This window comes from Filicampus tigris, chromosome 16 (assembly GCF_054856515.1).
Source record: "Filicampus tigris isolate MCC_2025a chromosome 16, RoL_Ftig_1.0, whole genome shotgun sequence".
In the NCBI taxonomy this organism is placed as follows: domain Eukaryota; kingdom Metazoa; phylum Chordata; class Actinopteri; order Syngnathiformes; family Syngnathidae; genus Filicampus; species Filicampus tigris.
In genome coordinates this window covers 3,018,069-3,032,350 of record NC_141232.1, presented here as the reverse complement: position 1 = coordinate 3,032,350, position 14,282 = coordinate 3,018,069, and the positions used below count along the sequence as shown (strand labels likewise).

Below are 14,282 nucleotides of genomic sequence, written 5' to 3'. Positions count from 1 at the left end.
GGGTTTTTCAAGACAGGGTTTCCTTTCCTGTGTGAAAGACAACTGCAAATATGTGGGCTTAATCTATAAGAGGAAGGCATAGCGGCAAAATGGAACCAGATTGTGAGGTACGACACCCGGATGGAGTCGCCTCACATCTGTGCAAAGTTGCAACGGTTGTTGAACGTGCGGACATGTCCCGCTGACCGGTGAAAGTCTACAAGAAGACCCAAAGCGAAGACCCGGCGAGGCACAGACTTCCCGCCAAAGACAAAAAAATCCCCAAAAGGGTCGCGTTTCATTTCAGCAGCGTTTCAATGAGCGCTAATGTACTTTCTGTTCTTGCTGTCACTCCATCTTATCGCGTGGCTTTCTCTTTCAACGATGCCCTGACAATTGAGTTCCGCGCCTGAGCAAAAACCACAGGGACGCGCTGGTTCACATCTCTGTGTATTTTGCAGCCGTTTGAAATTCTGCAGACTCGATTGAGAGGCGCAAAGGTAAATAGCGCAGCCGATCGGCGTGACCGGCGGCAAATATCCGGAGAGAATTGCACGTTTGCGCGCCCTTTTTCCCGCCGCGTCCTCGTCGTTCGACTTCATTGAGCTGGCCGAGGGTTGCCAGCCTGGTACGGAACGTCCCCTCTGTGCGAAAGAGAGAAAAAAAAAAAAGAAGTAATTAAACGGTCAAATGAAGGCGGCAACATTCATCACGCTGACATCTCAATCAGCACTAAACTAAACGTGACGACGTTCACTTGCTCGCTGCCCGGCAGGTCCGGATTGCTTTTGTGCAGTTGTTCTCCGACAAAGCTTGAGGGTCTGCAAAATTATTTGTAAAAAAAAATGATCTTTGGATCCTTTAGAAAAGCACATACCTGCACAATCGGAACCAGACAAGAAACCAATCACTCCTCCCTCCCTCAATTAAAATCACTGATATGATTATGATGTAGCATCAGAATCTGACGTCCCCCAATTTTTTTTTACATTTTTTTATTCGTAGAAGAAAAGCCATAAATCGTCACCTTCCTAAAATAATGGCTGCTGTCATTTTTTTCACTTTTGAAATCCTAAGGATCTTAGGGGTACACACGCTAGTTATCGTGGACTGGCATTAGGATCCTGAGAGTGCCCTTGGCAAAATTTCTCTGCTGCTCTAGCGGCGCTGAAGGATTCAATTCTGCAGTACGTATTCAACTCAATTCCTCCACAATTAGCAATTAGAATGAGCTAACTGGTGGTTGCGCGGCGGCATAAAATTGCAGCGCCTCTGTCGGGCCTGACCCAAAAATCCATTTCCTCCCAAGTGTCCGCAAACGGTGGCCAGGTCCCGACGCACAAACCTTGCAAGGATGAGCGATAACGGCGGCGGCCGGAGGGGGAAAATTGGGGACGGCTGCATTAAGATGGGAGATGGTGATAAAAGAACGTTATGCGGCCGCATCCTCAGCACTTTCATCTCACGCACTGCGGGCGAAAAGGCCTCATTGCTCACATGTGTCGCCACTTTATTTGTGCCTTAAAAGGCAGCGTAAAACTGATTTATGACGTCTTTAACTCTTTGGATGTGGCCTTCTCCAAAGAGACATTACTTTTACGCCGCACTAGTGTTTAGACCTGGGGTTGGACTTTCAAAGGAGGGTTTTATAGCCAGGTTTAGGGTCTGAAGACTGTGAGGTTTTTGAATTGGGCTCACGAACCGACTCCAGCACTCCCCGCGACCCTTGTGAGGATAAGCGGTATAGATAATGGATGGGTTACAAACCAAGGTTAGCGTTTCGAATGAGGGTCTCAAACAAGGGCTTTCGTTTCCAATTTGGGTTTCAAAGCAGCGTTCAGGTTAGAAAGTCGTTTTCAAATCCAACGGTTTGACATTTGGGTTTTTGGAAATACACCGTGGTTTCAAATTGGGGTTTTGATTTAGGTTTAGGGTTTCCCATTCAGATGTAAGGTTTCAAATTGGGGGTTTCCAGCCAGAAATAGAATTTGAATGTATTTTTCAAGGCCGGGTCTTGCCGTTTTAGGTGGGAACTTACGAGACGAGCATCCTCCAGATGAGGTACCCGGTCTGGCCCCGCTACGGCTCCTACCTGGAGCCCGTGTCCGACTACAGGCACCTTACGGTGGCCACGCTGGAGGAGCGCCCCTTCGTCATCGTGGAGGCCGTGGACCCCCTGACCGGAACCTGCGTCAGCAACACGGTGCCGTGCAGGCGACAGTCCAACAAGACGGAGGCGTAAGTGGACCCTCGCGCGATACGTCGAAACCAAAAACCAAAACAAGCACTGTTGTCCAAGCGCAATCGGTTTCATTTAGCGGACCACAGTGAACCCCCACCTTTCGTGGGGACTGAAAATCTGAAAATGAATAGCGAAAATCCGTGAATAATCAACAGATAGTTTTGTAAGCGGAGCACATGCACTCCCACTCCCAACCGCCCCGTCGTCGATGACAAATGGTTGCCTGTCGGCGAAAAATCTGTACTACCACGAACCGGCCACAGGCAGAAAAAAAAACAAAAAAATTCAAGATCCTCCTGATAATGTCCAAAGCTCTGAATAACCTGGCGCCCCGATCCCCTCGGTCGCTAGTCCTCCACTCGCCGCCTGCGTTCTCCCGACGCCAACCTTCTCACCCCACCCCATTACCAAGACTAAGTATCAGGTTGTGAGGCACAGAGCCTTTACCACTGCCACCCCAACCCTCTGTAACCTACCTGCCCCTTGACATCCGGAACTCCGAGAGCCTCACCTCATTTAAAAAGTCAAGTCAAATCCCATCTGTTCAAGATGGCCGACAACATCTGACCATCCTCCTACACGCCTCCACCTGTCTGTTAGGGTTAACAATTTTTTTTTTGCCCGTTTGTTTGCATACATATCAAACGTCTTATGATGACACTCAGTGAATATTTGAAGGAAAAAGCCTTCAGGCCGTGCCTATAAAATAATCAAATGGAAAACTAACAACAACCGGCCTCAGTTCTTATTCCTGATGTTCTTCCTGACGCAGCCCTTTTGTTTATCCGGAGTCCTAACGACTAAAACCCCCACTCAAAGAAGCGGAACCACGGGAAATATATTTCTTAATGATTACTGAGCAATTTGGGACATTTGGCTACATGCTGATAAACATCCTCAAACGGATGACAAAATCCCCAGCAGGGAGTCTGATCAACAGCCTTTTCACAGTCAGCTAATTAAAGTCCCAATGAGACCGCCGCTTGGAATCGCCGCAAGCGCGCCGGTGCGCAAACGCGTCCGTCTTAATTGATTTCTTATCGCGCGCGAAGGTGCCATCGCGCGCGAGATGAAGAGCCTCATCCCCTGCCGTTGGCGTCATATCACTCACGTGGAGGTGCGAGACCCGTCGGCCGGAGAGCGGGGCATCCCGGGATCGACCCTTCATTAGCGCGGGGCTTGTTATCCGCTAATGGGATCGCCATCGTTGGCGGTTCCGGAAGGCGCTCGCTGGTTTAAAACGTCAACATTGCGTCCGACGAATGGGCGGCGGATACGAGTCAGTGGAGCGATCCGCGTGTTTGGTTTTGAAAAGGAGAAAGCCGGAGCGGTGGAGGCTGAAATGGCTTTCCGGGAGGACTGGCGCTAAGCGGGAGGGCTGGCGCTTGCAGTTTTTGGGCCGCCGGCCAAGCGTCCGTGTTTGAAGAGTCGCTTCCGAGGACGTGGGGCTCATACAAAACAAGCCGCAAAGAAGACGCAGAGGGTTCAAGCCACTTTTTTGGAGGACAAATTCAAGTTTTACAGCACCTTATAGTATGTCTGTAGCAAATTACAAACGTAAATGAACTCAAATGGTTCCCAATTTAGTGCTGCTTAGCCCAAGTGTCAGGGCTTCAAATTTAGAAGCAATAGGACAATATCTCAAGGTCAAGTTCCATGTCGAAGGACCAGCGGAAATCAAGGCAAAATGGCCGACTTCCTGTGTCTTTTCGGGCACCGTTTCTTGATTGTTTTTGCGAAATAGGCTTTCAAGATAGAGTTAGGGTTCTGAAGTCAGGTTTCGAGATGGAGTTGGGGTTCAAAGACAGCGGTTGGGTTTCAAAGTAAAGTTTTCAAGTCAAGGTTAGGGTTTTGAAATAGGGTTTCAAGCCAGGGTTTGAACCAAAGAAATGGGTCCAGCGTAGGGTTTTAACGTAGGGTCAGGATTCCAAACAAAAGTTATGGTTTCAAAAGAAGTTGGTTAAAACCGAGGTTCTGGTTTTAAAGTAGGGTTTCCAGCCAGAGTTAGGATTAAGCCTGGGATAGGGTTTGTAAGTGTGGAAAGGGTGCGCGGTACTGAATATGGTCACGTGCATTTGTCAGCTCCGTCAGCTCCTGGCACTGACTTCAAGGTGATAAAAGACAGATCCAGCAGCAGCGGAGGTCAATACCTCAAACGACTCGCACGTGCCGCAATCGATCGATGGCAAAGTCGAGATTTCCCCCGCTTGTAACGAGCCTCGTTCATCACGAGTGACGCCGGCGTTTTTGCGCCGCAGCATCGTGGGCCACACGGAGCCGTACACCAAGCTGTGCTGCAAGGGCTTCTGCATCGACATCCTCAAGAAGCTGTCGCGCAACATCAAGTTCTCCTACGACCTCTACCTCGTCACCAACGGCAAGCACGGCAAGCTGGTGCGCGGCATCTGGAACGGCATGATCGGAGAGGTAAGCCTCCGCTTCATCCGAGCAACGGTTCAAACGCGGTACAAGGGACCCTCCGGATCAACGTACATGCCACAAGATGGTGGAGAGCACTGCTTTTATCGAAATGAAGCTCCTCGATTCACTTCAACACAGGGCCTTCCACTAATGTGCCACAAAACGGTAGCAAAGTGCACTTTTATTGCTTTGGCCTGAGCGCAACAGTAGTGAATAGGTGATTTTTTTGGGGGGAAGTGAACTAAAGGGGGGTAACACACAAATACAGTGGATGGCAAAAGTCGACACAACCCTGTTCAAGTGTCCGGTTTTTGTGATACAAAAATGGCGGCCAGACGGCAGTGATGTGGTTGCACAAGTGTGCTCTTAACTGGGGAGGCGCTTGTCTTCAGACTTAACCAATCGCATTCAAATTCAGGCGAAACGGGGGGTCAGCAGTGCGCACACCGGCCGCCATTTCAAAAATGCCTCCGATTAACCTCAAATCCATTTTGGACAAAAGAATTATGGAGCGGCCAGAGTTTCGTGGCTCATTTCATCATGTTCCAGTGTCAAATGTTTCAAATGTTAATTAGGAGCAGGTTCGCATGCATGCTTTGGCGAAGGGGACATTTCTCCCAGGAAGAAGTGCTTACTGTATTTCCACATCATCTCCACTGTAGCGCATGTCAGGGCGATTACTTTCTGCTTCCTGTGTGTAACATTTGCCTGGCAGACGCTTTATGTAACTGAGACAACGGGACCTTATGCTACATCCTGCAAAACCTTGCCGTGGATTAGGGATTAAGTGCTGCTTTACAATGCAGAGGTTAAAAGGTAAAACTGGGAGGATTGCAGGGGATGGACATGACCCAAAGTGACTGTCAGGACCACTACGATTATATTGTTATTATTATGGAATAATAACACTGGTCAACATTTTTTTACTAAATGTTGCAATATGTAATACAGCCATATATTTCGTCATATTTATGAATGAAGGGTTAGGTTCAGCAACAGGTGTTTTTTTTGTTTTGTTTTTTCGGAAACGTTGTAACTATAAATTACAAGGCACTGTAAAATGTGTACTTTACAGGTCAAACTTCAAAAGAACAAATGAAAGTCTCCAAACCTGATATCCTTGTAAAAAAAAAAAAAAAAAAAAAAAAAAAGGAAAGACATTGTCGAATTCAGCATCCAAAGTACATCTAAGGACAAATAAAGCCATCGGGGATTCAAATGAGCTGGAAAATCTTGTGGTTTTCTATTTCAGGTATTCTACAAGCGCGCCGACATGGCCATCGGCTCGCTGACCATCAACGAAGAACGCTCAGAGATTATCGACTTCTCGGTGCCGTTTGTGGAGACGGGCATCAGCGTCATGGTGGCCAGGAGTAACGGCACCGTCTCGCCGTCTGCCTTCTTGGGTCAGAAAATTTGCATTGAGTGTACATTTTCAAACTGGTTTGCCCATATCTGAATATTTTTGGCAATGCATTATTAATATTCATGCATTTGCCAGTGTCGCTGCAATCGACAGAAAGCCTGCGCCAGAGTTTTTTTTTTTTTTTTTTTTTTACTCGCCTACTACTTTACTGCCGTTTTAATACAAATTTCAGCGGCAAAATTGCCAAAACAACAACCGGTGCCGTTGCGTTTGATGAGGCAGGTCCAACACAGTGGCGCAAATGGGTGACGTAACGCCCATTTCCACACTGCGCTCTCGAACACAACCTGCACTTCCATTACGTGGACAATTCAACGAGGACGGTAGCGTGTTGTGTGGGCATTCGCATTGGGCCTAATACTACTTGATTACTGCGTTTATTTTTTTGGGGCCAGTTTCATACTTTTGATCCAGCCCCCAAAACATCCATTCATCCTTGATTCATCCAAAACCGCACGAGCGCGCCGGAGGCCATCCCCGCTGTTCCCGAACGATCTGATAGATTAGACAAATGCAACCAAACTTGACATTGATGCAGCCGGTAAGAAAGAGAGACACCTGATTTACCCAATGCGAATCTGCGGCGTGAAGGGTCTAAATAAACGTGGGAAATATGACTATTTTACAAAAGATATAGTTATTAGTGAAAACTGAAGCGCCTAATTAGTAGTAGTAGTAGTATTTTTTTTTTTTTTTTTTACATCAATATTTAACCACCGAGTGTAACTTTTGGGTGTGTTTGCAGAGCCGTATAGTCCCGCCGTGTGGGTGATGATGTTCGTCATGTGCCTCACCGTGGTCGCCATAACGGTGTTCGTCTTTGAATACTGCAGCCCGGTGGGCTACAACCGCAGCCTGGTCACGGCCAAAGGTGAGGCACCCACCCTCCTTCCTCCTTCCTCCTTCCTCCTTCCTCCTCCTCCTCCTCCTCCTCCTCCTCCCCCTCCTCTCTGTCAAGTAATCAAGCTCATATAGGAAATCAATAGATAAGAAATGGACTTTAATCTTGGTGCTGAAAGGCCTCAAACAGTGCTTTTCAGACTTTTTTTTTTTTTTACCCCAACAAATACTTTGCTCTCCAAATACCACCATTGTGACAACATGAAAATACAGTAGCATAGTAGACCTACGAGTTCATCATGAACAAGGCAGAGGTTTTGTTCCTAAAATTGTATAGTTCATATTATTGTAAGCCACTGTGACGATATGCTTAGTTTAAAAATTAATATGGTGCTTAAATGTAAAAACATTTTTTTATTATTTTCTAACTGGACACTGGAAGAAAAAAGTCTGTAGTTTGATCTTGTATATTGGTTTCAGATCATACAAATGTGGGAAATTGACTTCATTTTCCCCTCTTCTCCTTGAAAATAATCAAATAATCAACATCAGTTTACCACCTTTTGTACATGTGCAACCCGCTCATTTATTTATTTATTTTTGCCATCGTCGATAGCATCTTTCCAGACAGGGGATGGTATTGAATTCAGTTATTCTTTCACGCACCACTAGAGGGAGCCTGCGTATTTGCCGGCCTTTGGCAATGGCCGGCCTGAAGCGTTTGTCGGCTGGCTCTTGGCCTCTGGTTGAAACGCGACTGTGGTCCGCAGATCCCGGAGGACCCACCTTCACCATCGGCAAGTCGGTCTGGCTACTGTGGGGAATCGTCTTCAACAACTCGGTGCCCATCGAGAACCCCAAGGGGACCACCAGCAAGATCATGGTGCTTGTGTGGGCTTTCTTCGCCGTCATCTTCCTGGCATCCTACACTGCCAACCTGGCCGCCTTCATGATCCAGGAGCAGTACATCGACACCGTGTCTGGCCTGAGCGACAAGAAGGTAGAAGGGTTAGGCTCTCAAACTAGGGTTTCAAGCCTGCGTCACCGTCGTGCCTTGCCACAAGGGTTAGGGATTCAAATTAGGGTTAAACACCCTAATGGTTTCAAGGTTTTTGGGTCAATGCAGGATTTCAAGCCAGGCTTGGAGTTTAAAACAATTGGGTTTGAATTCAGGGTCAAGGTTTCAAAGCCAGAGTTGGGTAACCCTGGCTTGAAGCCTTGATTTAGAGCCCTAACTCTTACCGGAAAGCGTGTTTGAAACCCCAGCCCTTCCATTAAGGCGCTTGCTGGAAAGCCGAATGGGGCACCTTGCGCATTTCAGTTCCAGAAGCCTCAGGAGCAGTACCCTCCGTTCCGCTTCGGCACGGTGCCCAACGGCAGCACGGAGCGCAACATCCGCAGCAACTACCCCGAGATGCACTCGCACATGGTCAAGTACAACCAGAAGGGGGTGGAGGACGCCCTCAACAGCCTCAAGACCGGGTACGTGTCCGCCTCCAGGACCTGCGCCCCCGAGCCGAGCGCCCGCCGCGGCCAACTCGCGTCCCCTTTTGCCTTCGCCGCCAGGAAGCTGGACGCCTTCATCTACGACGCCGCCGTGCTCAACTACATGGCGGGAAAAGACGAGGGCTGTAAACTGGTCACCATCGGCAGCGGCAAAGTCTTCGCCACCACCGGCTACGGCATCGCCCTGCAGAAGGACTCCCGATGGAAGCGGCCCATCGACCTGGCCCTGTTGCAGTTCCTGGCTGACGGTAAGGTACACAGTCAGGGGATTGCTCAAAGACTCTTCTAGGGCTGAACAATTAATCGTGTTGAAATCGACATCACAATGCCAAATTGCAGCCTTCTGCAATATGGGGGGGGGGGGGGGGGGGGGATAACCGGTTCATTCCGCTCGGTCGGTAGGCTTTAAGTGTAACAAAAAGCGATTGATTTGGAAAATTGTTTTTTCATTGAAAAGATGCGAGTGCATCAAATCAAACCGAATCCAAGCGTACCACTTTCAAATGTATCGAGTCATGTATCGTAATACGCATCGAATCGTCCTACATTGGAGACATATATCTTGGCACATTTACATTAGTGACAGCTTAATTCAAATCTATGTAAAATGACAACAAAAAAAGTCATCGCATCTGAGCCGTACCATATCAAATCGAATCGTAATCCCAACGCGTCCGACTGAATCGAATCGTTTTCACTTTTGAATCAAACCGTCCTCGAATCGTGTCACGCCTCGCATATCGAAAACCGCATCGAATCGTCTTTTCTGGAGGGATGGACTCGCGTCACGTTTGTTTGGCAGGATTTTGTGCAGCTGTCGTAGCGAACGCCTAAAAGACTGCAAGTTAGTGTTTTGCAAATGAACAACTCGAATTAAAATAGATCAAGCGTCTTTCATATATGCTTCGTTTGCCTTTACATGAGACTAACCTATGAGATCAAAACATTTATCTACAATAAACCAAAAAGTATTGATTGCAACACCGATTAATTTATTGCTTGCTAAAAAAAATAAAAATACCTGGGAAGAGGACTTGGAAAAGACAACCAAGCGCGATTGCAAAATTGCCCATCCTCGATCAATGCTTGTGGTTGTAATTTTGTGGTTGTGATTTTGTGGTTGTAATTTTGTGGTTGTGATTTTGTGGTTGTAATTTTGTGGTTGTAATTTTGTGGTCGTGATTTTGTGGTTTGCGATTTTGTGGTTGCGATTTTGTGGTTTGCGATTTTGTGGTTTGCGATTTTGTGGTTGCGATTTTGTGTTTGCAGGCGACACTCAGAAGCTGCAGACGGTGTGGCTGACGGGCATCTGCCGCAACGAGAAGAAGGAGGTGATGAGCAGCAAGCTGGACATCGACAACATGGCGGGCGTCTTCTACATGCTGCTGGTGGCCATGGGCCTCAGCCTGCTGGTGTTCGCCTGGGAGCATCTGCTCTACTGGAAGCTGCGACACTCGCTGCGAAAGTCCCAACGCCTCGACTTCCTCCTGGCCATCAGCAGGGTAACGTTTGTTGCCTCCTTTCCGTTTCGGGAGCCTGAAAATCCTCATTCAACTCGGTGGCGCTTCGCTCGATATGCTGCCGCAAAACAATGGGGAGTACAGTTGCCATTAGCATGGCGGAGCGAGGGCGTTGCAACCAGACGAGTGGCTTCTACTTGCACGAGTTGAGCTTCCAAGCAAATATCCCCCCCCAAAAAAAAAAAAAAGCATTTTCTTTGGTGAACACGGCACTTCATATATCAAATATCCACCCAGCGATGCAGCTCTGCTTACCTTTTGGATTTGATCATGTTTAGCCCAGTGTGGCTTGAAAGCGACTGTGGCGCTTTGGTCAACTGAGCTTCCAAGTCGCGTGCACAGAAAGTCGTTGTCAGTATTTGACGCTGAATTGTGACATCCTGTCGCAATCAAATAGCAGGGCTTGTGTTCAGCATTAGTCAGATAAGCAAAGATGTTGTTTAATTTCTCACTCTTGGTGGAAAGGCACTCCAGACACCCAACTACATGCAAAAGTCACTTTCTCATCGCAGGTGCCAAATGAAATGTGTGATGAAGTCTTTGCCGGAGAAAATGCGTCCGCGCTTTGTAAAGCGTCGCAGTGCAGTTGATAGCAGGCCAAACAAGCCCCCCCCCCCCCCCGCGCCCCCCAAATAAAAACAAAACAAAGTGGCGTAAAGCCAGATGAAAGCAATAAAATAACTTGAACTGAAATATTGCCGGCGCTTGTGATCCGGCAGCACCTGCATTTAAATTGCCCTATTAACAGACGTCCGCGCGTGTGCGCGCGTGACCGTGCGCTTCGGCGCCAGGCGGCGAGGAGCTCGTACGAGGAAGTGCAACCATCAGCACTTGACACCGTGTTTTTGTCATTTTCACGGGAGCTTCCATCGTTTTGCTGCTTCGGATGACTCACTCCGACTACTTTTTACATCACGTCGAGGAAAATCATATAAGTGACCGGACTCTGAAACCGTCTCCGGGCGCCCGTATGGTACCAGACGCTGTGCAACCGCGTCGGCCCGAACGTCCGCGGTGTCGCGGACGCGTTCCGCTTTGCAGGGTTGCGGTTGGCAGCCTCCAAAGCGTTGTAACCACTTTGCGTTTGCAGGGCATCTACAGCTGCTTCAACGGCGTGGAGCAGACGGACCGCAACGGCAGCATCCAGAGTCCCGACGTCACCACCAACTACTCGCAGGCCAACATGCTTAAGATGTTAAAGACCGCCAAGGACATGGTGTCCTCCGCCCGGGTGGAGAATTCCCTGGACAGCGCCACCAAGACCCTGGAGAGCTGGAGCCGGCGGGGGGCGGCCGACAACGCCCGGGCCGGCCTCCCGCCCCGCGTGGCCGGCGAGGCGGCGCACTGCCGCCTGCCCTACATCGCCGACAACCACTCGCCCTACCCGGCGAGGAGCCGCACCCCTACCTTCCCCGTCCACTACGGGGACGCCGCCGCCCAGCCCCTCTTGGACAAAGCGCGGGTGGTCACCCGGCCCACGCCGCTGCGCTACACGCTGCCCGCCCGCAACGACCTCTTGGAGAGGACGCTGCCCATCTCCAGCCTCAGCAGCCCCCACCTCGCCATGCCCGAGGCGTCGCCGGCCGCCCAGCCCCACCGCGCCGGCCGGCTCTACGTGGAGAACCCCGTGCGCCACCCTGCATCCCCGTTCGTCACCTACCGGGAAATCCAGGTTCCCAACGTCTACGTGGAGCAGCATAAAGCCCCCCTGAGGAGGAAGCTGAGCTACCCGCCCGACTGCGGGGGCCGCAGGAGGCGCAGCTACGCGGCGGACGCCCCCGACCCCAGGCCGAGGGCCGACTACGACGAGCCGCGATCCTGCCTGGCTGAGCTGAGAGCCAACCAGCTGATGACGAGCCACGCCCCGACGGAGGCCCCCCCGGGACGCTACCCTTGCGCCACCCCGGGGCGATACCCGTGTGCCGTCGCCAGCTGCAACTCCTGCATGAAGTCCTACCTGGAGCCGGAGATGGACGACGTACCCCTGCTGGGCAAGGATAAACTCAACCGCAGAGCCTCTTTCCTCAAAGCCACCTGGAGCAACGAGCGCATCCGGCAAGTGGACGAGACCAAGCCGTCCACCTCCGCGTCGCCCCGCGCCGACATGCCCGACCTGTTCCCCCGGGTGGTGGTGCCGGCCAACGCCAAGCCGCACAAGCTGTACGGCAGCCTGGGCCACAACCTGTCCTGCTACCCGCTGGCCGCCGAGCCCGCCTACTTGGACCCGGCCCACATGGGCTCGTACCCTTATAAGCAGAAACTCAAGTACGCCGACCCGACTCGGCTGCCGTCCTACCGGGAGGCCATCCTGCAGAACGCCGCCGCCCTGCGCCGGTCCTCGTCCACCTTGGTGCACAGACACTACTCCACCTACCTGAACTCCTACTCGGACCTGCCGGTGTACGTGGCGCCGCCGACCCAGTTCTACGACAGCCCCAAAGACGTGTGCCACCTGTTCCCGTGCGCCACCCACTGCCCCGAACACGCCTCCGCCGCCGCCGCCGCCGCCCGGCCCGCCGCCTACCAGAACAGCGCGTTCGGGGACGAGCCCGTTCCGGCGGGCCGGGAACGCCGGCAGGTGTTGGTGGCGCGCCGGCTCAACAGTCCGTTTGTGCCAAAACCCTGGGGGAGGGTCTCCAGCCTGGAGTCAGAAGTGTGAAGCAGCAAAAAAAAAAAAACAAAACAAAAAAAAAAAAGTGACCACCGCCAGTGTATTTTGAGAGGTCGCCTCTCTCCGTTCTCAGTGCAATAAAAACGCAAGGCACTGACTCGCGACTGGGACAAACCAGGAACAAACTCTTTCCAAGCATTTAACAAGTTAACCTCTCTGTCATTTTTAAATGCTCATACACTGGTGCCTTGACTTGCCAGCGATCCCACCGTCACGTTTTGCAGGTCACGAGAGCACTGACTCGGTGGATTTTTTTATTCTATTTTTTTTTTTTTTTTTTTTTTTTTTTTTGGACTTTGAGTTGCCAGACAAAATTTGAGGCGGCGTAGCAGTTAACAGTTCCTGTCAATGCTCGCGGGCATGTGGGCAAGGAGAGCCACGGTGGCTTTCAGCAGGAACGAACACACAAATACGACATGAGGACGCTTGTCACGAGTCACGCGGACTAAGCAGCCAAGTTCCCGATCTCACTCCAAAAACGTTTGTCCCCAATTTTCCATGATTCTCAAAAGTCAAGGCACCACTGTATATCTCTCTATATATATCTCTATAGATCAATATATAACATTCACTTTTGTTTGACTTTTCTAAAAGGATATCAAGTTGAAATTTTTTGTCATCACTATTATAGCGACAAATCTTCCACTCGCAAAGGGGAATGTATATCGAGACGTGTAATGTGTATTTTCAATCTTACACTACCCTTTAATAAACAACAAAGGTCATTGCTCTGCCTCGCTCTCCACATCAACAACACAACGGCAATTGAAAAGCCTGCCCGGGCGTCTTCGGCCATGCAAATACCGCGACGACCGACGACGACCTTACAGACTTCGGGCGAGCCACCGAGCATTCGCATTTCGGTCATATTTGTTGCCTTCGGGGATTCGGCTTGACTTGAAGGGGTTTAGGGGTTTGCATTCAGGAAGCGACAGTCAAGAGGCCATCCCAGAAAAAGACCACAACAGGTGGCAGATCCGGGACTTCCTGAACCTGGATTTGCCACCTCCGGGAAAGACACAGAAAGTCTGCCATTTTCATTCGAAGCGTCGAGAGTTGATTTGAATGCTTTGAGAGTTGAGCCCCTAAAGACCCTTTCACATCCAATTCAATACAATATAAGTGTATTTATATAGCGTAACAAAGTACCTTACTCTGCGATTCGGCTGGCAACCGGTTCAGGGTGCACCTGACGATAAACATTAGACGTGGGGAGGGAGATAGAATTTTAAGGTGGAAAAGTTTCCCCCTTAACTTTGTGTCCCAGACACGCTTCCCCCGCAGACGAGGTGTTAGCCATGTGTTTAATCAAAGCACCTGCTCGGCTCCATGTTGGCTCGCGTCCACATTTACACGCGCACACGCACACACGCACTTGCACACACCTCATTAGCTGGGTAGCGGTGATGTGTGGACCCCCCTAGAGCGCAGCTTTGATGGATCCTTGAACTCTTCCTGCCCTGCAGACTTGACAAGTTGCTGGTTTTTTTTTTTTTTCCCTCCCCAAAACCACCGAGGACGGCGCGCAACGCGGTACGAAGGCTTTTGGCCGATCGGCGTATTTCTCGATGCCGTCACGTAGCTGCGCTTACGCCAAACAATATTTTCACAGTCTCGGACCAAAAACCGAAAGCCGGAAAAAAACGTTTTAGAAGTCACCCGGTGCTCCCGTGTCAT

The 14,282-nt window shown here is 50.2% G+C and overlaps 1 protein-coding gene across 2 annotated transcripts in view; it reads left to right on the top strand.

Annotated features, from left to right (window-relative positions):
* The window catches only part of grin2ca (glutamate receptor, ionotropic, N-methyl D-aspartate 2Ca), a 51,281-nt gene extending 37,948 nt beyond the window's left edge, over positions 1-13,333 (top strand). For both annotated transcript variants that reach the window (XM_086056099.1, XM_086056098.1), the window contains 9 exons: positions 2,006-2,217; positions 4,480-4,648; positions 5,895-6,048; positions 6,814-6,939; positions 7,679-7,908; positions 8,230-8,390; positions 8,475-8,662; positions 9,684-9,916; positions 11,025-13,333. In XM_086056099.1, the coding sequence (XP_085912225.1) occupies positions 2,006-2,217; positions 4,480-4,648; positions 5,895-6,048; positions 6,814-6,939; positions 7,679-7,908; positions 8,230-8,390; positions 8,475-8,662; positions 9,684-9,916; positions 11,025-12,593 (3,042 nt within the window). In that variant the 3' untranslated portion in view covers positions 12,594-13,333. The remainder of the gene's footprint in view (positions 1-2,005; positions 2,218-4,479; positions 4,649-5,894; positions 6,049-6,813; positions 6,940-7,678; positions 7,909-8,229; positions 8,391-8,474; positions 8,663-9,683; positions 9,917-11,024) is intronic.
* Positions 13,334-14,282: the final 949 nt, after the last annotated feature.